Raw genomic sequence first — 23,081 nt, 5'->3', positions numbered from 1 at the left:
CAGAAGTAAAATAGCTGCCTTTTCTGCTAAAACTAGTCTAACTTTTAAAAGGACTCCAGAAATAAGTCTTTTCAGAATAAATGACTTTGCTATCATTTACACAGCACAGCATGTGGGTACGTGTGAACGTATCTGTCTTTTGCATGCTTGCACCATTTTACTGAATAGTATTTATAACTGTCACTGACAGGGATCTAAGCCTTTTTCACAAGGTTTGTGTTTTATGAGGGGCACAATCCATACAGTGGAAGTTCTGATTAGAAAGGGTCAAAACTCGAGTAGGTCTGGCTAGATATGGCTGATATTTGCTAAACAATTTGACTCTTTTGCAACATAGATCAGAGAAATGGTCAATTTATGTGTTTCCTTTTTTCTCCTTCTAGTTCATATATGATGAGAAAATAGAATGGTAAGTTGTGTAAATTATTCCATAGAGTTCTGTATTTGCCATGAGGCTGATCAGTAAATAGAGTTGCAGTGTAATTGACTTTCATTCCTACACACTGAGAGTATGAGCTGGATTTCACATCTATGTATTTTCTTTAGTTTTAGTTTTTATGAGGATCAGGGAAAACTAAAAGAAAATGTAAAAACCTGGAAACATTAAAGTACAGAGGCTATACATAAGGCCTAAAGATTCACATGTGCAGAGAGGGTAACCAAAGTGCCTCTGCTCTGGTTCTGACTGTTGACATTTATGAGCATGCTAGGTGTCCCAAAACAGAAGCATCTTTGAAAGAGTGCTCTCAGAGTGCTTGGCCTGTGCTCCAGCACTGAAATCGCAAAAGGCCTTGGTATTATGATCCTCAGAGGGTAGCTGTGGTTTCAATCTGCACATTTCTGAAGTATATGCACTGCATTTTATTTGCACATTTATTGAAACTTGAGAGTCTTCTTCCCCCTTCATTCTGCTGAGACACCATCTAATCTTAATGATGTGAATTTGGTGTACACAAATGTGACTTGTACCAGATGTTTAAGGCACACTCCTACATAAAACTTGTATAGCATACAGCTGTTTAAATGGCCTTCTAACACTTCTTTTTGTCTCTTTGAGGTGGGAAAGCCTTGTACTCATCATTATGTATTTTTTCTACATACTTATTATGAAGTAAGTGCTTCTCCTTGGTATGCCTTTTAAGTGTTAACTGACCTTCATTCTTTTGGTCTGGTTTTGTCCTTGGCCTTCCTGCATTAGGACAATACAACCAGTCATGTTTCTGTGTAAGATCACTTGTTTTTTCACGCTTACTCAGTTTCTTTCTAGATTTGTGCTCAATCAACAGCAAATATTTTCATGCATCCTTTTCATAGTGCACAAAGGTAAAGTAGCTTTCAGAAAAAGTTGAGAGAAAATATCATTTATACAAAGTTACATGAAAAGTCCACCAGGTACTCTGGGTTGTAAGCACACACCATGTCAGCTATTTTGTACACATATTTTGTACTCGCTGAAGAACAAGGTAAAGGAACATCAGACAGACTGCTAAGCATGTATTTATCTTCAGACCATCTCATAGCAGCTTGTATACTGACATGTTCTTCTGTTGTGTCACTGCCTCTGACAGGAGAGTCAGAGGTCTGACTGTTACTTCAAGTGTCTGTGAGTCCACTCTTCTATTTCAAGTTGCTTAGACTTATGCCTTGGTGCCTTCCCCTCACGAATCACCCTTTTGGAACTCGCTTTTCTCCTACATCAAGTCTTAGCAGAGTTCATTGACAGCCCTCTTAGATCTCACCCTAGTGCTAAAGTAGATGTATTCTGTCTTCAGAAGGGTATGGTCAGCAGTCCTGGAAATACTCAAGAACCCACAAAGGGAACACAGTACTGAGAGAAACAGTGAGGTGAATTGCGAGCTGATGCAGGAGGAAAGAAGCTGCTGTATAGTGAATGTCCTGGCTCCAAAATCCAGAGCTCCAGTGTTTTGCCTTCACTAAATCTGCTCTAGTGCGTTTTTGCAGTTTGCTGTATGTCATGAGAGATAGGTGCAGTCCTTGCTTTCCTGTCAGCTTGCCACTGAACTGAATGTCCTTTCTCTTCACTTCCCATTAGCTGTCAGAGAACATGCGTCTTGGCTTTACTGCTTGCCTGCATAAGCTGTTCTCAGACACTTAAAAATTTGCCAAGAAAATGCAAAATGCAACCTTTTCAGATCTTTCCTTTGCACTTTCAGGTACAATGTGAGGATGCAAAATTTCTTCACTCTTAGAAGCAAGAATGTGGGAAATGGTGACACAGTCAACGAGCTGGAAGATGGTAATAAATATTATGCTTCCAGTTGTGATGACCCATCCATTCCGCTACTATGGAAAGGTAAGGCTGAGCAGACAGGACTTGGAAAAAGCATAGTTCACAAGATATCCTTTTTATTTCTTTAATGTGGATCAAAACAGTGTTACTATTCAATCATAAGCAGTGTTAACTTGATAATTCAGTAGTCAGACTGCCAGATTAAAAAAAAGATTTTTTTTTTTATATTCTGAAAACAAGCTGCTTTGCACATTGGCAATTTTACTGCCTTTTTATCTCCAGTGATGAGCTACAACACTGAGAAAGAAAAAATTTTTTTTTGCCAGGAAGAAGGTAATTTTCACTTCAAAAATTAGTTTGGAACTAGAAGGTGAGATGTGAATGTTGAAGGAGAAGACATGGGCAGATCAGTGAGCAAGAGGGATTACATATTGAGTTCAGATCCTCAGAAGACTGGCTTTCACATGCCTTAATAGCTCTGTATACATTGCCAAGCACATATGTAAAATAGAGAAATTCAGGTTCTTTGCTATCTGTGTCTTTGTCATAAAGGGTAGAAGATGATATCCAGCTTCTGGTACTGAGAATAAGCAAAGATACCTGACTATTTTTGCCTTTTTTGTAAGCCTGTTTTTTATCTTTGTCTTATCCCTCTTCTATTCCATTCCCTCTTTCTCTGTAGAGCAAAATCATTCCTAGTTTCAAAGCACAAACCATGTAATTGATTGAGCACTTGGGTTACTCTTAAAAATTGAGGTCTCCTTGCTGTATTCTTTGCAAACATCTAGAAGGCTGAGCTCATCAGCAATGTAGGTAGCATTGAAAAGGTCCTCATGTAATAACAAATAGTGGCAAACAGGAATTTAGAGCAGACTCAAAGAATCACACTCTTTCTGCTTTTAGTTTTTAGATTGGGGTTTTTTTAAGGCATGTACTGTCACTTACCAGAGGTTTAGGCAGTGACAGCACACTGCTGCTCTGGTCTCAGATATGGTGTTTAGAAAATACTGATTTAAAATTACTTCTCATAGGACACTGTAGCATAATTAAATGAAGATGTTTTTGAAATACTTCCATCTCATTTTATAATGTACCTTTGTGAACACTGACTATGGTACAGTGAATTCTGTCACTCGGATGTGGAGGTGCATACATGCAAGGTTCAGAGGATACCTCCTAGGGCGGGTATTGCTTGTGTATTTAAGTGGGGTTATGGGAAAAGGTTAATGAACCCAGACATTAGTGGGTTCTGAGACATTTGTTGGGTTCTGATGTCATCTCCCAGCAGGCTCTCCTCTCTAGCCCTTGTGGTAAAGGGATGACAGCACAGAGTGCTTGCCTGTCCACCTATTTCCTTTTCAGGAAATCTGAAGATTATTAAATACTTGTGAAGAACATGCAGAAAAGAAGCAAGAAAGCTGTTAAAAACTTGGACTCAGGAGAATGGTGTCTCCCCTGGCAACTGTCCACAGCAGATTTCTTCCCTAATTTTCCTTCAAGATGCACTGGGACTGCAGTTTCAGTCAGGTTCCCTTTGCCTTCTCCAGCACCACACAAATACATGCTGCATTGGAGGGACCATTGTTCAAAGGGTGAAAGCAAACGTGCCTGGCATGAGAGAGGACAGAGGAAGAACAGATTAAGGATTTGGAGTGAGCGGTGGGAGAGGAAGATGGCAGTGTTAGCCTAGCTGCTTTGCAGATGGGTGCTTTATGTGTCAAGAAGCTGTCCTAGAAAACCATCACATGGCTTCCTCTTGCTTCTCTCTCCTGTTGAGGCAAAATATGCCATGACATATCAGTGTCTCTCTGTTAGTTAACATCTTACAGGATGAGCTGCATCTTTTCCAGCAGCAGCTTTCAGAAAGGAGCACTGCTAGTAGCAGGGAGAGAACTAGAGAACTAGAGCTGTCCTCTGCCTTACCTTCAACCAGTGATTAGCAGCTTTCAGGATCCACCTAAAAACCTCCCTTGGCTTCACCTAGGTATAGGTCTAGCCCTTATCTGATTTTCCACAGGAGAAAAGTCTGATTACTTCCTATAAAGGAAGTTGCTTTGGGTGTGAGGAACTATCATTCTACCAAAGATAGTTAGTCTTTTACTTAGGGTGCAGGTAAAAGGTGGGTTCACACACTGCAAAGCTCTTTTATGCTTTTAAGTTTTGTTACTTTTAAGATCTCCCTATGGTACAGTATAAAAGCTTCCATCACTCGAGTTTCAGAGAGCATTTCACTGTAAGAAAAATTCCATTTCAAGGCTGAGTTCTATACACACAGGTAAAGGTGAAATAGTTGTACTTTGTAAATACTGCTCCTATTTTCAAAGTACAAATATGTACTGCCCTTGGCTTTTATTATGTTAACCCAAATTTCCACCAGGTGGCGTGGTTCAATTCTTGCCTGAAACCAGAAACTTGGAAAAACATGGGTTTCTGAGGGCCTGATCAGAACTAAAGTCATCAAGAAGCTTTCTGTTGATTTTGATAGGGTTGTTGGTGATAAGCCTTTGTAGTGAGCAGAATGTTTAGGTAAGATTTTTGAAAAAAAAAGCTGTTCTCAATGGATATTTTTACTAAGGATTATCACAAAGGAGAAGTGGAAAAGGCTTTTCTCTGTTTCATATTTCTTAAAACAAGTTTTAGGTGGAGTCCATACTATATGAGGCTAATATATATATGTATATTTATAGGCATAGAGAGTCAGACTGAAAAGCTTTTATGAAAATTATAAGAGCAATGTGCTGCAATTAAGTCAAAATACCTGCAATTACTTATATTTATTAATTGTGAGGTATTCTATATCAGTTTTTATCATGGTACTTTACTCACTGTTTACTGTTTACTTACAGTTTACTCACTATTTTCTTAGGGCTCTAAGAAACAATTTCAGAGTAACTTCAGTGCTTCCATGTTTTTCATGACATTGTAGGATGATGCATTTTGGGTACTTCTTTGGAGAAACTCACTTGAGAGCAGTTAATCTCATGAGACTTTTAATATCTGGCCTTTTTGCCTTACCAGCATTACTGTCAAACATTTCTTTTTCTTTGTCTAACTAAAGCGAATTTTAAGCTGATGTGGTTGAGTTCTCTTCTGTGAGGATTGGTTCCTGGGTAACCTCTTCTGTGGGGATGGATTCCTAAGAAGCATGTCTGGCTATATATGCCTTCACAGAAAACTTTAAACTGTAAGAGTCAGTGTAATGGATGTTCTTCTTATTTGTGTCATCAGCTGCAGTACTCAGCGAGGTTAATTTGGTTTAGGTGTTAGGGTGGGGGGAGGATAATTGCTCCTTTACATTTAGCAAATGTAAAATTACTGCTAGTTCTATTCTGCATTACAGATACTAAGCTGAAAGACAAGACTATAGAGTGGATTCTTTGAGTAGGTCACATTTCTTTGTGAAATGAAAGACCTCTTTATGACACTTCAGGTGACCCCAGTGTACTCATTGAAAACTCATTTTAGTGAAACAAAGCAAGAAACTCAAATACTGAAGGGTAAAAATTACAGATGTTTATTGGTGATTTAAAAGCTTGCTAGGTTTCTCTTGCTGAATCATAATGGAGGATATATTTCTTCAACTTCAGATATGTTAGAGATGCTTGAGACAGCAAAGCCTTTAATGCATGATTTAGGTGCATGAATGGATCCAATCTTTTTCGTGAAAAACAAAAATACTTCAACACTGCAACAATGCAAAAAAATAACAATATAGACTACTGTGTGTTTAGAACGGGTCCATTTTAATTCCATTGTTTAAGTTGAATGTTTTCTTAGATTTCCTTTGCTTCCTGACTGGAACCATGCACTAATTATCTTTCACTTCTACCTCCTAAATTCTCTTCCTCTTCTTAATGTAAGTAACAATGCAAAAGGTGAGGGAGAGGGGGAGGCCAAGCTAAGCAAAGCAGAAAGCAAGCAGCAAAGAATTTTTTTCCTATACAATATGCTATGTAGTAATTAATATTTATTACAGTAATATGCATATTTCCTGCCCTGCTTTCTAACACCATATGGGTATGTCTCCTGTCTGCTGAGCCTTGCTCTGCTTTCTGTGTGTAGTCTGTAGCATTTGTGAGAATATTGGTTTGTTGTTGAGCTCTTGAAGTCCTTGCATGTACTTGTGTTGATTCCCAATATAATTTTGTCTCTCTCTGTTCTTAACATGGTGAAACTTGGTTAACCTTGTAATCTTAACCTTGGTATAGGTTCCTTTATATTAACAAAGGCTTCCTTATAGCATGCATTTGTTCCTGACAATTGTTTTTAATCGTTTCAAATCTTGCTATGTTAGAGATATTGGTTAAGATTTCCGGAAGGAGTGAGCACAACATTAGGGACTCCTGGATGTGCAGCAGCTTGAGCCAATGGGATAGCTTTAGAAGTTTCAGGAGTGCTGTCTACACTGCCACAGTGCAAGTGCTTTTAGAGAAGATGTACAAAACCGTAGTGGGACATAAGCAAAGCAAACTGGCACTACAGCATGAATGGCTGGGTAAAAACTACTCCCACTTACCTGAAAGTGGCTTGGTGGCTACCTTAGTAGAGTGAAATCCCTTTCCAGCTTGTGATCTGAACAAAGTGCACAACTGATGAGGAGATTCATCAGGCTGCAGAAATATTACAGTAAAGTCACTCATAAATTCAAGCATTCAGATGACTATTACCCCCTCCTGAGTCTGAAAAGAAGGACTCTTGGTGATGGAAAGCATGGTAAGATCAATTACACTGCTAACTCTGTCCATTGTGATCATTAGTGAAGGGGACACAGCAGTATGGCAAAAATAGTGTTATGATGGTGGATGAGATCATCTGCTCCAGTCCCCCCAAATACCGGTTCCCTGAAGCTGGCTTACGGATTATGATTACGAATAAGTTTGGACCACGCACCAGAATGAGGATGGCAAGCAGACTCATCATTAATGAGGTAGGTTCATTAAGAAAACAGTAAGTGACCGTGAGGCAGAGGGATTACCAAAGAGCTGTGCTCATAGTAATTCTGGAATGTAGATTCTCCCATGTTTCTGGGGGTGGAATAGAGCTGTCGCAGCAGATTTGAAGATTGATTCCAAACTGGTGATGCTGCCTGTTTTAATGGGATAGCAGTCAAGAAGGAGGGACTACCTTATCTCCCTGACAGAAGATGTTTATTTTGGGAGGTGTGTGTGTATGTGTGCACATTTGGAATTTATTTGCAGCACAAGAATTGGTTTTGCTCATTACAAAAGTGGTCAGGCTAAGAAAGGATAATGAACAGCGCAACAAAAATTCTGTTAGAACTGCTCTTATATTAGCAATGCTTCAGGATCACTGCAGAGATTTGCCTGCCTCTTTGGTATTCACTGTAGTCCTCAGCTCAAAATAAAAATAGGCCAAAATATTTTCATGAGGGGAATTTGCCCTGGACAGTTTCAGTTCACTCTTACTTGATATATTGTCACCACTGTATATTGCTTGTTCCATATCCTGAAGCTGAAGTGGCAGGACTGGCCAAGTGATGCTGTTCTGAACTAACGTGAAATACTTGGGGTGAAATTTTTGCCCTGCCAACCTTGGGTTCTATGAGGGCAGGATTTTATCCTTTGCTCCTACAATATCAAATACGAGAGGTATTTACTCTGAGAAACAAATTGATTTCAGTAGTTAGGAAGTACAAGCTTTAGCAAGTTTCTAGAATTTGAACATAGTAGGGGTCATGTGTCTACCCAGCATAGTGAATATGCCCCACTAAAAGTACCATTAATATGTTTGTAACAAAAGTCCAGTTTAACAGTAAAATAGTGAAAGATTGGTGGTGTTATGGTCAAGGGCAGAAGATCAGGCAGGACACATAGTTGTTTTTCATTATAGTGTGTTAATACTGCTTTCAAAATTTTTCTTACATGTTGTGCAGTTACTTTATTTTTCAGGGCATTTCAGAGCACTTTTTACGAATTTTCAATCATTTGTCATGAAAAGAGAACATTTATTGGCCCTGTATTATCTAATGAACTAAAAATATTCTTTTTTTTAATAAAAGAACTTACTGTTACATCTCACATTCTCCAGTTCATAAATGGATATATATATTGATGTTTAAAACCTATCCCTGTAATTGTTGTACTGTCTGTTGGAACTGTAGCAGTCTTACACATGTCTGCAGGGCCAGTTATGAGCTTCAGGAAAGTATATACTGAGACAAGGGCAACAGGGATTAGTCTTGTGTTTGAAATTAAAAGTGAAATGTTTACATTTACCTCAGTGAATGGAGATCAGAAGGAGGGAGAACAGTTGGATCTGAGAAGGAGAGTTCCTGGGTAATAAGTCATTCATAAGCCAACTCTAATGGTGCAGAGATGTCTTGAGTGTTGCAACTAGTTTATGGTGCTGTTGCTGGTTTGAGTGGGATTTGTTGAGTGAGAAGTGCTTTTGAGTAACCACATTCATTAAAACATGGTGTGGAAGAACAAATACTACAACTTCCTCCATCGTGGCTTGGAAGACTCCTGCCATTAGTTTTGAGGTGGATGGACAAAACTAGCCTGATGAAGACAGGTAGGCCACTGACAAGTTTGTTGCTGACTGAAAAGAAAGCTTTGTGGAGAAACTTCATGGCTCATGGGATTGGGGCTGGACAGACAGCAAAACTAAGATTTCACAAAGTAAATGTTTTCCAAACTATGGCAGTTTTGTCTTTGACACTGTGCAGCGTCAGCGGTTAATCCAGTCTGCCAATGGTTCAAGCAAAGCACTTCAGAACAGGAGACAAGAGAACATTGAAAATGGAAACATCCCTGTGGGAAACCAAGAGGAGGAAAATGAACAGGACACTCTAACTCCATTTTCAGTGCCAGGTAAGGCTTACTTTTCCAGGTATTTGTAGTTCCAAAACAGAAGATAATTTAAATGTCAAACACTGGGTTGTAAGAAAAGACAACGTATGTGGGGAGAAAGAAGGAAAGAGATTGGTTTGACTGTGTGAAGGCTGGATTTGATGACAGTAAAACTAGGCTGGAGGCTGTGTGGCTAAAAGCAGATCTTAGGAAAGTGTTTTCCAGTCACCATGGACAATAACTGTGGAAGTGCTGAATTGCCAGAGGCTAAGTGAAAGCAGGTAAGGCAGGTTTATATTAAAAAAAACATGCCAGACCAACCCGATGAGCACTGCACTACTAGTAATTTTGAAGTCAACAGTTAATAATGACCTGCTGAAAATGGCTAGGCCAGAGGCAGTTGGGTGTATAAATACATAATAGATTGATTTAGTGACTGTAGGGGAGACTTCTTGAATGAAGAGAAAAAAATATTTAGGGGGAGAAAGAGTGTTTAAAATTGTTAGAATAGCTAATAATATTCACCTTTTGAATTTTTTTTTTAATTCTGTAAAGGTGTAAAGGTCTATATATATATAACCAACCTTCTTATGCTGATGCCCTTGTCACGTTGCATTGGAGATTAGACAGCAGAGATTAGATCACCCCTCACAGACATGTATCTAGTAGTCCTCTGTCACACAGTTACTGGTTAACACAAATATTGCTTGGCATAAATGAATGTCACATGCAGAGAAAAAGAAGGGAGAATTTGCCATGTTGTATATTATTCTAATTTCTTACAGATCCCATTGCTTCAGTTGCTATCATTTTAGAAGAGATGTTTGTGTTTGAAAAAACATTGAGGCTTACTGTGTGAAGACTAGATGACACTGTATGTTATGTTACTGTATGTTACTGTGCTCCCACAGGAGCTTCTTGAAGTCAGCAGTTATGGTTTGGAGTGAAGAATGGAAACAAACTAATTCACTGAAGAGAGGTCCACTAGATGGGCTTCTGATAATTCATGAGATAATGAAAAAACTGCTTTTATTGTTTGGTGAAATAAGGGGATCCAAGTCAGCAATATGCTTGTGCACGTGAACACGGTGTTAATGACAACAGTAATAATAGTAATGGAAACTGTAATAAACAACTTTTTAAGAAGCAAAAATGTCTTCCCAAACCATTAAAAAAAATTCAAAGAATCCTAGAATCATTAAGTTTGGGAAAAACCTCTAGGATCATTGAGTCCAACCCTTAACCTAACACTGTCAAGTCCACCACTAAGCTGTGTCCCTAAGCACCACATTTGCACTTTTTTTGAACACTTCCAGAGACAGTGATTCCAGCACTTCAGCAGGCAGCCTGTTCCAAACCTTGACTATCCTTGCATGTGTTGGCAAAGATTTTTAAACTGAGATGTTTTTAACAAGTTTTTGGATACAAGTTTTGATTAGTGTGGTGCAATCATGCATTTCTTCTCACATTCCAGACAGCTTCTTTATGATTAAAAAGTAGATTTCAGAATAGAGCTTCCTAAGTGTGTGACATTCACAATAGATAGAATGCTTTGAACTAAGGAGGGAGTTATAAGTTATGTCACTGGTCTTCTTTAAATGCAGTTTTTCTGCATTTTTGAGAAAGTCTTTAAAGATAAGTGAGGTGTAAGAGGCCAAAGTGGAACCACTGATGATACAGGTGATACTGAATGGAGCAAAAATTCAACATGAACTCAAAAGAGTTGTGTAAAAGTGGTAAGGCAATTGTATAAAATCCTCATCGTTACCTTCAGGTTTTGTTACTCCTTTTGTCTGGAGATGATTATCTATTGGTTGGATTCTCATTGCTCAACTCATATACTCTGAGCAAGAATTCTTTTATTTTGCTTACAAAAGCACCACTTTAATAAGTTTGGAGAAAATGTGAGGAGCCAGCATCAAACTTTGTTGTTGTTTAAGTACTGTGGGACAATCAGTAGTCTAAAAAAATCCTGACATTTAAAGCTGGCTTTAGGGAAAAGGTAGTTTGCAGACAGTTTCCCAGAATCCTCTCTGTTTTGTTTTTCTTTGATATCTTTTCAGACCAGGAAGAAGGCACATACATTTTCTAAAGATCAGAAGCTTGTGTATTCTTTCAGTACTATAAAGGGTTCTATGAAAAACAGGCTTTCACTTTAAAATAGGACTTTCCAATTCAACTGTTTGCAGTGTCCTAAGTAGAAAATTCACTCTAATATTTTAGGAACTGCAACTGAAGTGGCTATGAATTGGCCCAACCCCTTTTTTAAATGCTGTTTTATAGTCACCTTTTTTAACCTAGTTTGGAATTTTACTTTCTTCCTTCAAATTGCATATTCTAGATCCTTTTGCAAGAATAACTTGGGTTTTTTTCTGAAACAGAAGTAAATGTAAATGAAGCTTAAAGCACTACATCATCTCTGAGTGATTCCCAGTAATTATTTGCCATCTCCAGGTTTTGCGTTTTGTTCTTTTTTATCCTTTGTCAACAGCAATGCTCAGCAATAATTCTGGGGGCTTTAGCACGCAAAAGCAGAGAATAGTTGTTACATGAAAAGGCCTCAAACTGTTACAGCCTAGATCCCTTTGTCGAACATCTGTAAGGATTCACCCCTAGGGTGTGGTTCAGGCCCATTTTGAAACAGGAAACAACATACAGTTTTTGTGGAAACTGTGTAAGATACCATTCAAACCAGCCTTTGCCTTTGGTTTCTGTGTGGGAAAAAACTTTGTCTTTTTAAAAGAGGAATTTATTTCTTGACCTAACCTTTAGGCTGTGATGATTATCTTCCAAGAGAAAGGCTCATTTGAAGCTTTACAATTTGATTACTCTACAGTTGTTTGGAAACAGATCCTAAACTTTAAAAAAAACACTCCACACATCAGAATAAAGCAGGATGAAACCAGCAAGCATATGTTGACAACCAAATGATGTGTTAAAGGCCTTGTATAGCTTCATAGTCCTTTAGAGCCCAGACTCAGAAAAGCACTTCTGTGCAGCTCTTAATGGATGCTTAAATCCCTTCCACTGTCACATGTTCAGCGCCCTTTAAAATACTCTATGTTCTCAGCTCCTGCTCATTTCACAGAAATGAAGAACTCCTTCTCTTACAGGATTGGAGCATGGGTGCTTTATATAAGTCTTGATGGTGTTAGCTAAAACAGAAATAATAATTCTTACAGCTAAAATGAGATGACAATAAAAGAGATTAGCAATTCTGCCCATTTTTGTATGGATCCAAAATGCAAAGATAACATGTAGGATAGAAGCAAAAAAAAATTAACAATATCTACTAGAAACATTTAAGATGTTTGTACTTGGTCAAACCAAATGTTTGTCTCACTCAATACTCTGACTCCAACTATGATTTTATGAAGAAGCCTGGGGAAGGACAAGACAGGAAAAGTTGGTGTTCAGCTGTTTTCAGCTCAAGGAAGTTCCTGGACTGGGTGTAAAATTTTAATTTAAAATTCCCTAGTGTATTTCTTCTTTATTAACCTGTCTAATTCATATTGAATCTTTGCAAACATTTAACACCCACAACATCCTTTGGGAAGATGTTTTATGGTTTTGTGAAAAACCATCTTTGAACCTGACTCCTACTAGCTTCACTTAATGTCTTCTTTTACTGGAAACACAGGGAACAAGGCAAACCTGGAGTACCTCACTTGAACACTCAGGATGCTGTATCTCTTTGTTATGTCTCCTATGGAGTTACATGTCCTCCAGGCATGAGCTAGTTCCATGTAGAAACCTTTATAGTTTCTGTCTCCGATGCAGAGTTCTTTTACCTTCTCTGCAATGCCCCCATCTTCTCTCAGTGCTCCTTTATACTTTGACCACTAGTGGACCCAGAAGACTTCCTGCTCCTAATGTATTTTAAGTAAGATTTATTGTGAATTTTGATTCTTCATTTTAGTTGTTCCTCAGGCTATCTTTTTGGCCTGCTTTATGGTGCTTTTGCCAAAGATTGGAAACATGACTTAGGAGGCTTAAGGAGCTAGGAAGAGGGCTTATTTGATGTTGCAAGAGAGTTCTTCTTCCAAGAAGCTAGTTCAGAGTAGGACCTAACTGTAGTATACCAAAATGCTTTTTTAGAAGAGCTTCCTCTTGCCACTGCCTGTGTAACAGGACATCTGCCTTAGAATTTTATTTCAGATCTCTGTTGTCCTCATTTACTGCACTTTGATTTGCATCATGTTCTTGGAGCTCAGAAGTCAGACTCCTTCTGTAGAAAACTAAACTGGAAACAGTGTTCCAGAAGAGCAATAAGTGTACTCCTTGGTGGAGGATGCACTGGATAGATTGGAAGAGAACTCATCAAAGATTGAATTTAGTAACTCATCACCGTATTATGAAAGGGTGAAGAGGAACTTGAGGAAGTCTATAAATACCAGTTTTCCCTTAAAAAAAAATTGATTAAGTATACAACGAGGTTAAAACATACAAAATAAACCAGGCCAATATCCAACCAAGTTTAACAAGATATGGGGAGTATTTCTGTTCAGTTACGTTTTATTTTTGTTGAATGTTGTCCTATGTAAACCTATTGTAACTGTGAGACTAAAGTTTGTTTCTCTGTACTAGAGCAAATTCTTTTTTCTAGACCAGTTTCCACTGTACCGAAAATGTGTATTTAAGAGAAAATTATTGGCATAAATCCAAATATGCTAAGTGTGGTAAAAGCACAGGCTGAAAATAGAGATCTGAGTAGTTTTGGACAGATCTCATGGTCTAGAATTTCGAACTTTTGTTCTGGAAAATGAAACTTCTGAGAAGAGTACCAGTAGTTTAAGAAATAGTGTGTTTTGGATGAGGATAAGAAGTAAAACCTTGGTGTTTTCCAGAGGGGAAAAAAAGTGTTTCCAAAGATCTGTTGCAGGAGAATTGCAATAAAAGTACTTTAATATATCTGTTGCCCACTTGGAAGGTTGGCAAAGGTTGGGCCTCCTTGGATACACTCATATAACCTTTTTCTAGTCTGGTAACACAGTCTTTTGCCTCCACAATTCCTAAGGGAAGTTGCAAAGCTGAAATCAGCAAGGATTTTCGAAGAAGGTGGAGATTCAGCTGCTGTGTTAATTTTCCTAATTGCAAATTGAAAACCATTTTCTCAGATTATTTTAATTGCAACAAAGGCGTTTTTCAGTGGAAAATAATTCTGATGGAAAATTCACAAGGCATCTGGTTTGTTATATCTGTTTCAGTTGTTTCTATGTTGAGTCCCAATACTTGTGACAAAAATTTATAATTCTCTCTTCTGTTTTGGATGCTGCACATGACTAGACATGATTTCAGATTGTCTAACTTACATATATTAAAGTTTTCTAATCAGTCTGAACTCTGACAAACAACAGCATTTTCTAGCAGAAGTTTACTTGCTGTCTGGGTTCTTACAAAGCTGCTAGAGTGGAAGCATGTGTGTTACCATTACACATTTTCTGGTTGAGAATTGAATTAATATTGATAATGATATGTGGGTGTAAATACATCTTTGTAGATATAAGGTTTAATTAGGACCAAGATGACAGGTGCTTTAAAAATCACTTTTAATTGGTGGAAAAACAGGTTAGGTTTTGGGGTTTTTTTGTTGTTTCTTTGTCTGTTTTTATTTCTCAAATAAAAACAGGTAGAGACATTAAAAAAATAAAAAAAGAATTCAAAAATTATGAAGTGGAGCTTCAAAAAAAATTGCAGCAATAATCTTTCTAGACAAGCCTGGATGTGCCATTTTTTTCCTCTAAGTTTACTGTTGTCAAAACCAAAAAAAACCTAGAAAAAATAGAAAGAAATAGTAGACTCCAGGAAGCCTTTCTCATTTTGTAGGTAGACTTCAATTAGAGAAAACCTTTCCCAGTTTTCAAGTTGCCTTAAGTGAGAGATTTGTATGAATTCATAAACATACAGTTTTGAAAATCCTTTGTGCCAGTTAGATTCATGCTTTTCAGGGATCTTATTTTTTTTTTTTTTAGATCAGTCAGCTAATCACTGCTTTGTGTAAGGAGACGCTTCTTTCACTTGGGAAGGTTTAGGCATGATCTGAAGTGTGGAGTGGAGGTCTGTGCTTGCCTGCTATGCTTTTAAATGAAAGACTGACTGAAAAGTTATCAAGTTTAACTACCTACAAAACCTTAGAGGTGACTCTTGATGGTGTAGTTGCAGACTCCGGTCTGTCTAAACTTAAAAATGTGTTTTCTGTGAAGCTTATTGCCTAGGACATGTGGACTGTCTGCACTAAATGCCTTTGGAAGTTTTGTTTCAGACTAGCTCTAGCCTGATCCCATTAGGTTTTGGAGCACTTCTAAGTTTGTGTCTCTGGTTCAGCTTTATAGCAAGGGAATCTTATTGGTGTGCAGCAAGGCTGCTCCATGTTGCAAACTAAAACACAGTAAATTGCAAACCAAAGTACACTAAATGGGGTCAGTCAGTAGCTATCTCAAGAGTACACTTCTGATCTGAAGATAAACAAAAATGCAGTTTCATACTTTTATACTGAGCTCCTCTCAGCTCTGTGTGAACGTTGAGAATAGGACAGTATTTTCTTTAGCGCCTTAAGGAAATACTCAGTGCTGTGATGTGTGCTGTTGTCTTTGTTCACCAGGACACTATCTGTATGTAAAAGTAATTATTGTAAGCATAACATCTAGAAAGATGACTAGCCCAGAAATGCTTTGAAAATTAGCAAAGAGCTCTTTGTTGTAGGGCTGCCACTTCATTTTCAGAAACATTGTAATCAAGCTCTTCTGTAATGATACCTCTCTGAAATACTTGGCATACTAGCCTTCCAAGTGTATGTGGAAACAGGAAAAATGGACGTATAAAGCAGTAAAAAGAACTTCATACCAAAAAATGGTCATCTTTCTGTTTTACAGCAGAGTGAACAGAATATAGACCCGTGTTGCTTTCTATAATAAAACAATATTCTTTCATTATTATTGTGGGAGGTGCAAAATACACCTTTGCTCAGTTATGTGAGTTGCTGTAGGAGCCTTTAGACCCCAGGCTCACAGGAGTGGCTGGTACCACTCTTAAAACAACTGCGCTGAGGTCTCGTAATGGAACAGAACAGCTATGCATCAAATGAGAGATCATTTTCTTCCTTGAAGAAGTACTAGGGAGCTATGCAACATTGTAAAACAATTGTCATGAGCTACAAGCGTACTCCACTTTAACAAATTTGTCATTAAATCATTTTAATGATTATTTTAGAGTGGGTGGTCAAAACCAAAACAACAGAACAGAAAAGGAATAATTTCAAAAGAACAAGAAAAAATTAAAGTAAAATTTATGTTTTCAAGCTGTATATTGTTTTTGCATTCATCTAAGCCAGGTGAAATGAATAAGGTCATCAGTTCCCTGAGGAAATAAAGTCTCACTTCATTGAGGTTGCTGCTAAATATACTTAATAGATTCTTAAAATACTGCTAAGTTACAATGTAAGAGCAGACTTCTTTAGCACTAGGTGCCACGGAAGTTTCATGACCCAGCAGTAAGAACTGAATAAAATGGCCTGAGGCAGAACCAAGGCCAGATATACTTAAAGCTTTATATAGAAGTTTATAAAAGCAAACCGTGACACAAAAGAGAAGCCAATACAGAATGTGTCAAGTGGGCTGCTTTGGCCATGGTGGTTCAAACCTGTTCCAGGTTCACTGCAAATGGCCATTCAGCTTCTCTGTTAACCCAGCAAAACACAGAATTACATGCAGCTGTTGTTCCCCAAAGTCTCAAGCCTAGCTGCCATGTAATGAACACAAATATCACTTCCACAAACCAGCTAGCTGTAAAAAGTCATTTCAATTCATGATGTGTGGATAAAGCATCACCACTAATAGAGCCAGGAATGGGTGACACACATCCATTGAAACTCAGCAAAGATAATGGAAAGGCAAGTCCTCCTCCACTAGTACTTAGGTTTCCTGGAACTGGACAAACATAGCAATGCCAGGGGTAAGGCACTGTGCATTCTCAGTATCCTGACAAGATAAATATTCCCCAGCAGAGGCTGATTGCATTTATTCTCTATTTGTTCTTCAAGCAATTCAGCTTCTTTTATGTTATTGAAAAGAAAATGGGACTGCCTATGTGTAGCAGCACTGAAGTCAATTAGATTACACCCACGTAGATCAGAATCGGATCTATAATTTTTCCTCTCAGTCATCCACTGACCTTGCGTTTGGAATTACACACTGAGGAAATTACTGGCCTAGGCCATGCTGACTATGAACCAAGTCTAGCAACTTGAGCAGACAGAGAGTACCAATTAGCTAGCTAGGAGCTTTTAATGATCTAAACTGTAACAAATTAAACAGGAGGAAGTATAAGTTACCATAGGATAGTTCATGGGATATTTACAGCCTTGCTAAGAGAATTAAAGTGAGAAGTGAGCCAAGAAATATCATTTTCTGGACAGAACAGATAGAAGATAACTGTTTAAAAAAAATCTGTGTAGCAGCATATGTAACCAGAGGGAAAAATGTCTTTCCTGTAAAATCTGTAATAACCAGTAGTAGTAGTAGTCAATTCTAGAACTAGAATTGACCTTAAGAGACTTCAGTGGTTTTATGTGTTAGAAGTTCCACAGCCCCAAGCTACTAAATGGGAATAAAAAGCCAAGCTTTCCTTGTGGGTTGATGGCATCTCAGAATTCACAAAGAAATCTCCAGTTAAGACATTGATTCATAACTCAAACAAGAAAATCTAGTGCTAGAATATGTAAGACTTCCATTTGAGCTCACCAAGACTAGTAAGTAGCCTCATAAATTACAAAAGTATTATTAATTTAATATTTAATTTCATTGCATCTGGTGTACATTGGTCCAGAGGACTGATATCAATCTAATTAAATTCACTGACAAAAATTCCCATTACACAAATCCTAAATACCAAAGTCCTTTTTGAAAGAAAATTCCTGATAAACTTGATAGGAGCTTTCACTAATTATTAACTGTTCTTTATAATTTAGCTAAATAACTTCACTGGAAGATGTACCTGATAATTTTCTTCAACGTGATCAATTATTTTATTCAAAATGGCATATTTTGCTAGATCTCATGCATAGCATTGTCAGTTAATGGTGTAATCCCTACTAGCATAATTCTAACACAATGTAAAGAAAACGCAAATAAAAATTACCATGATGTTGGCTGTGATACTCTAATTTAGCCTGATAAACAAATTTGTTATCCTTCTTGAAGGATACCTTATGAACTATGTAAATAGTAACCCATTTACTTATGGCCCAATTATAAAATAATTCTCTTCTATGTATTAGGATTTATAGGCACATTTACAATACTGTAAACTTTAAAAAAATGAGAAAGTATTTACTTGTCTTCAGTGATGACAGTTCTCTGGTATTTCTCAGCAGCTGATTTTGGAGAGCTGTACAAGGAAAGTCACTATATTCAGTTAATTTTTACAGAAAATAAGAGACCATCTCGAGGTGGTGCTGTCTGCAATTGGAGAGAGTTAACAAGTCTAGATCTCCAGAGTATCAGCTTATTCCAAGTTCTGCCCAAGTGAGAACAGTGAGGCTTGTGAAAAAACTTTGCTGCGTTCATAGGCTGGGTCTGTGCTTCTGTTTTCTGTGAGAGTATTTTCTGTTGCTGCACAGAACATACAAGTTATTTTCACCACTTAGATTTCAATATTCCTGGTAAGGTGAGAGGAGTGGGGTTTTTTGGTGGTTTGGGGGGTTTTTTTAAGTTATGGATTAATAGTAATACAGACATTTGAAAGAGCAACAAACCTGACTTAATTTTAGTTTTAAAATCAGCCATGCTTTTAAATCATTGTAATTCTTTCATGGATTTACATAGACCTTGGCAGGCTTAACTGTAAGATTCTGGATGTTCATGCAGAACTTGGCTGAGAGTGACAAGGCCAAGTATAGCTGAAAGGTACACTGGAAAATGAGCTGACACGCACAATTGTAAACATCCTACTGGCGTCATCCTCTGTGCTCGAAGAGGTGTAACTGGGCTTGGGATAGTCATGGGAAAGCTAAACTGTTTCCTTCCTTTCTTTGTCCTGCAGGTGGAAAAATGAACAAAGTTAAATGGTTTTTGACATGGCCATTGATATTCTTGCTCTTTACCACCATTCCAAACTGCAGCAAACCACGCTGGGAGAAGTGGTTTATGCTGACATTCGTCTTATCCACTTTCTGGATTGCCTTGTTCTCCTACTTCATGGTGTGGATGGTAAGTGTATGTAGCAGGACTTCATACTGAATGAAATGCGCATCTCAAAATAGATACTAGATCTCTTGTGCATTTGTTAAAGCAAGGCATGTAATTGTAGTGCAGTCTCTTCAGATCATATTCAATTATTATAATTTTAGCTTTCTGCTGCTTTATCCTCCACAAATAATTGGGCCTTTACTGTGTAGGGTCCAGTACAGTACAGGAAGGTGCCAGCCTGATTATCAAGACAGTGTGGCTATCCACATCCTACTAGTAAAGGGCATTTAAATGAAAATGTTTAACTCTTAGCAGCTGAGACACTTTTAGAAATTTGGCTACAGGGTCTCATACTGAAACATGCATAAAAGGCAGCTGGATGCAGACTCAGAAGTGGTGTAAAACATCCTGATTAGATTGGAAAGAAAATTCTTAGTGAAGAGTATTATGGTTGCTAGTGTTTCCATTTGCCCTGGATCTGTGAGAAACAGTGTGTCAGGTGTGTATCTATAAATTGTTGTCAATTCAGGAGCATACTTACTTGAAGATTTTAATAAATTCCTATTTTTCCTCCTCACCCTCTTTCAGTCTCTCAAGTTTACCTTTTCAATTAGAGAAGAGATGACTAGGAAAGCTCCTCAAATTGATTCTGTGATGGGAAAATGAGCAGTACTTCTGCAATATAAAGCTGAAGATTGGTAGGATGCTGTGAAGAATTCATATGCCCATTTTCCTTTTTCTTTTTAAAGGAATATATGGTGAAGAAACCTTCAGCTGGTTTCGTGTTGGAATATATATAGTCTCACATATTGCACTCATAGACACATATATATACGCACACTATTCTGGTCACGCATATGGACGAATTTTTATTCTTAAACTTCTTAAACCTGCAAAAACTTTTTTGGATGGAGAACATCTCTACTTTCCTGAAATGTGTCAGGCATTTGCAAACTGTTTTATGTTTCTTCTCATGGAAGATTGTGTTTTCTGTATGCTTTTTGCAACTTTCTATATACGTTTTGCATTGTAAAGCAATCCTCTTAACATAGACTGTTGAAGAAATTCCTATACCAGCCACTCATTCTGCCTGGCATAATGATGCCAGAGCCACGCATTTATTTCATATTATATGTCCTTTGCAAGCTCACACTCTGTACCTTGGTTCCATGTGTAGATATCAAAAATGAGAGAGGTGCTCATTAAGGGTGCAACACAGTTTGTTTTAAGAGGCAGATGAACTGCAGTACAGTTTGTTCTAAGGGGCAGATGGACTTTAATACCCTGTTACCAGTTGCAGCAGGAGAATGATGCCTACTCCTATTTCTGAGTCTCTGCCCCTGAAGATAAGATTTATCATCAGGTTCCTAAAATACACCTTTTCTTTGGTGAAGAGTCCAGTTCTACTCATGTAAGACACTGGCAAACTTTTTCGAGAAAACAACACAGAGCCTTAAAGACTTCCATCCTTAGCAGTCTCAGCAGGGAGGCAGCTGCCTGTCCCCAATTCAGTCTTCTCAGTCTCACAAGCCTATTTCCTTTTCAGCTGCCTTTTCTTCGTGCTTTTTCAGCCCTCTTTGAATACTCCAACTAAATACAGTTCCCTGTCCTTTCTAAGAATTCTGCAGTCTTCAGTGATTCCCTGAGCTCTTTTAAAGCTGTCTCTGGAGTCTCAGGGGACAGTATAACCAGACATGCTCACTTCAAGATTGTATCAGAAGTCATGCAAGAAATTAGTTTCTTCTTCATGTGTTGGGTTATAATAAATTCTTTATATCTCTGCCCCTATATTACAATATAAATTGGTTGCAGTCCTTTTGAGAATAGAACCAGTGAGAATCTTTGCCATTCTTGGGAACAAAGAAATCCCAAACCCACAGACCAGATCACCTGATCTCCTTAAAAGATCAGTATATCATGTTAGAAGCACAGAAACTGGAGTTTTGTTTATTCCAAAAATGTTGAATAATAAGACCCAAGGTCCTTTTCCTTTGCACAGGGTTGTTTTTATGCTGATTATTCCACAAGTATTTGGTTTGCAGAAATAGGTAAGTGTCCTGAGTCTAATCCTGTTAGGGTCCAAACCAGAAATCAAATTTAAGAGTATGGCACAACTGCATTGGAATGAGGAGACTTTCCAGATATGGTAAATTAATCTACTTTCCTCACTGTTCAGGTGACTGTGATTGGATACACCCTTGGGATACCAGATGTGATCATGGGCATTACTTTCCTAGCTGCAGGAACAAGCGTCCCAGACTGCATGGCCAGCTTAATAGTAGCAAGACAAGGTACTGTGTCTGCTGAAGCATAACTGCATTCCTTCATACATGCTTTGTGATTTGCTGCCTCCATATACATAAATTGTCAATTTTATTTTATGTAGTAGTAGTAGTAGTAGTAGTAGTAGTAGTAGTAGTAGTAGTAGTAGTATTTTACTTTTTACTGTGTCAGGGCCTCATTAGAAGCCAAAACACTTTGCTAATTATTGTAAACCAAAAAAGTAGTCCTTGTCCTGTTATCTTTTGCTTATTGGGACTGGGCATTCTAGCATTCTGGAAGGTAATTCAACATTAAGATATGCCATGCATGGTATGTATCAGCCAGGGTAAAAACATAAAAGTCATAGACAAAACTAGAATATCAGCTATTAAAAATTACATTGAAGAATATATACTGACAACCACTTGTCCATGTAAAACTTGTACTGATTTCTAGAAGACCTCTCAAACCCAGGGAAGTGAAACAGTTTAAGAGGATGTGGCAGAAGTCATGTTGCTCCAGGCATGCTTCTCATCCAAATGCAGACCTCTTTCCCACTTTGACATCTGAATAGCTGTGCTGGATAGAGTTTTAGATAACTGTCAGCTGTGTCCTCCTCAACTGTCCATTTGAAATTGTCAGAGGCTTTCTTATGTATCTTTAAATTTTGATTAAGTTTCTTCACACTTCCTTTTTTTACTTGAAAAATACTGGTAGCAGCGTCACCTCCTGTTGATGAAAAACATAAAAGCTGACAGCATGATCCCTGGTACAGCTGTAGAATAAGAAAAGGACCTAGTGGTATTCTTTTCCACTGTTTCAGTTCCCATAGCCTTTTTTCCTTCCTGATAATGAGATCTGCAGCACACATCATTGGGCAAAAAAAAGTGTTTTGCAGTGATAAATTAAGTACTCAAAAGCCCTGCCTTTGTAATTTGAGATAGAAGTAGTGCTGTTAAATGTTGCCTGCTTGAAAAGTATTATACATTTAAAATATTTAATTTTCCAGGTTGTATTATTTTTTATGTGCAGGAAAATCTCACAAAAAACAGTACAAAAAAGTATTCAAAATTTTTATGGAACCACCTTTCTACTAAATTAATTTTTCGTGTGCATTATTAAACAGATTTTTGTAACATGTTACATTTTTAAATTAACAAACTGCTTCTTTAGATTAGTTCTTCTATTGTATTAGACAAAACTACTGTAGGGATTTTTTCCTCTGAAAGTGAAGGTAAGCACTAGCTTGGCAAAAAGCAGCCTAATTTCCTTAAAGACAGTACAGGGACTTTGCTCTAGTTGAATTCAAGAGAGTTGTTTACTGACAGAGTGCAGACAAATATCTAATAGCAAAGAGGAACACTACTATAATTTGAATTGAAAGCATTACCCTTCTCTCAGCAGCTTCCTACTAGAAGATACTGTATTTATGGTGTGGTAGTGTATGTCTCCACTCTGTGTACACTCTGAAACTATTTGTGGGATGTCCCATTTATGTCAAAGTTCCTTTTCCTTTCCAGTATTCACTTTGTGAAAGTGATTTAATAGTTAGGCCAGTGCCTAAAGGAAATT

The 23,081-nt window shown here is 37.7% G+C and overlaps 1 protein-coding gene across 2 annotated transcripts in view; it reads left to right on the top strand.

The window, feature by feature from the left end:
- Positions 1–23,081, top strand: part of SLC24A4 (solute carrier family 24 member 4) — a 90,895-nt gene that overhangs the window by 63,701 nt on the left and 4,113 nt on the right. Inside the window, exons 8-14 of one of the 2 annotated variants that reach the window (XM_017813886.1) lie at positions 384–409; positions 1,058–1,111; positions 2,175–2,314; positions 7,009–7,178; positions 8,940–9,084; positions 19,102–19,268; positions 21,424–21,538. In XM_017813886.1, coding sequence (XP_017669375.1) covers positions 384–409; positions 1,058–1,111; positions 2,175–2,314; positions 7,009–7,178; positions 8,940–9,084; positions 19,102–19,268; positions 21,424–21,538 — 817 coding nt within the window. The remainder of the gene's footprint in view (positions 1–383; positions 410–1,057; positions 1,112–2,174; positions 2,315–7,008; positions 7,179–8,939; positions 9,085–19,101; positions 19,269–21,423; positions 21,539–23,081) is intronic. The other variant, XM_017813888.1, reaches the window with a different exon arrangement.

Source organism: Lepidothrix coronata, unplaced genomic scaffold (assembly GCF_001604755.1).
Source record: "Lepidothrix coronata isolate B3197 unplaced genomic scaffold, Lepidothrix_coronata-1.0 Scaffold43, whole genome shotgun sequence".
Classification (NCBI taxonomy): domain Eukaryota; kingdom Metazoa; phylum Chordata; class Aves; order Passeriformes; family Pipridae; genus Lepidothrix; species Lepidothrix coronata.
This window is presented reverse-complemented; position numbering and strand designations above follow the sequence as displayed.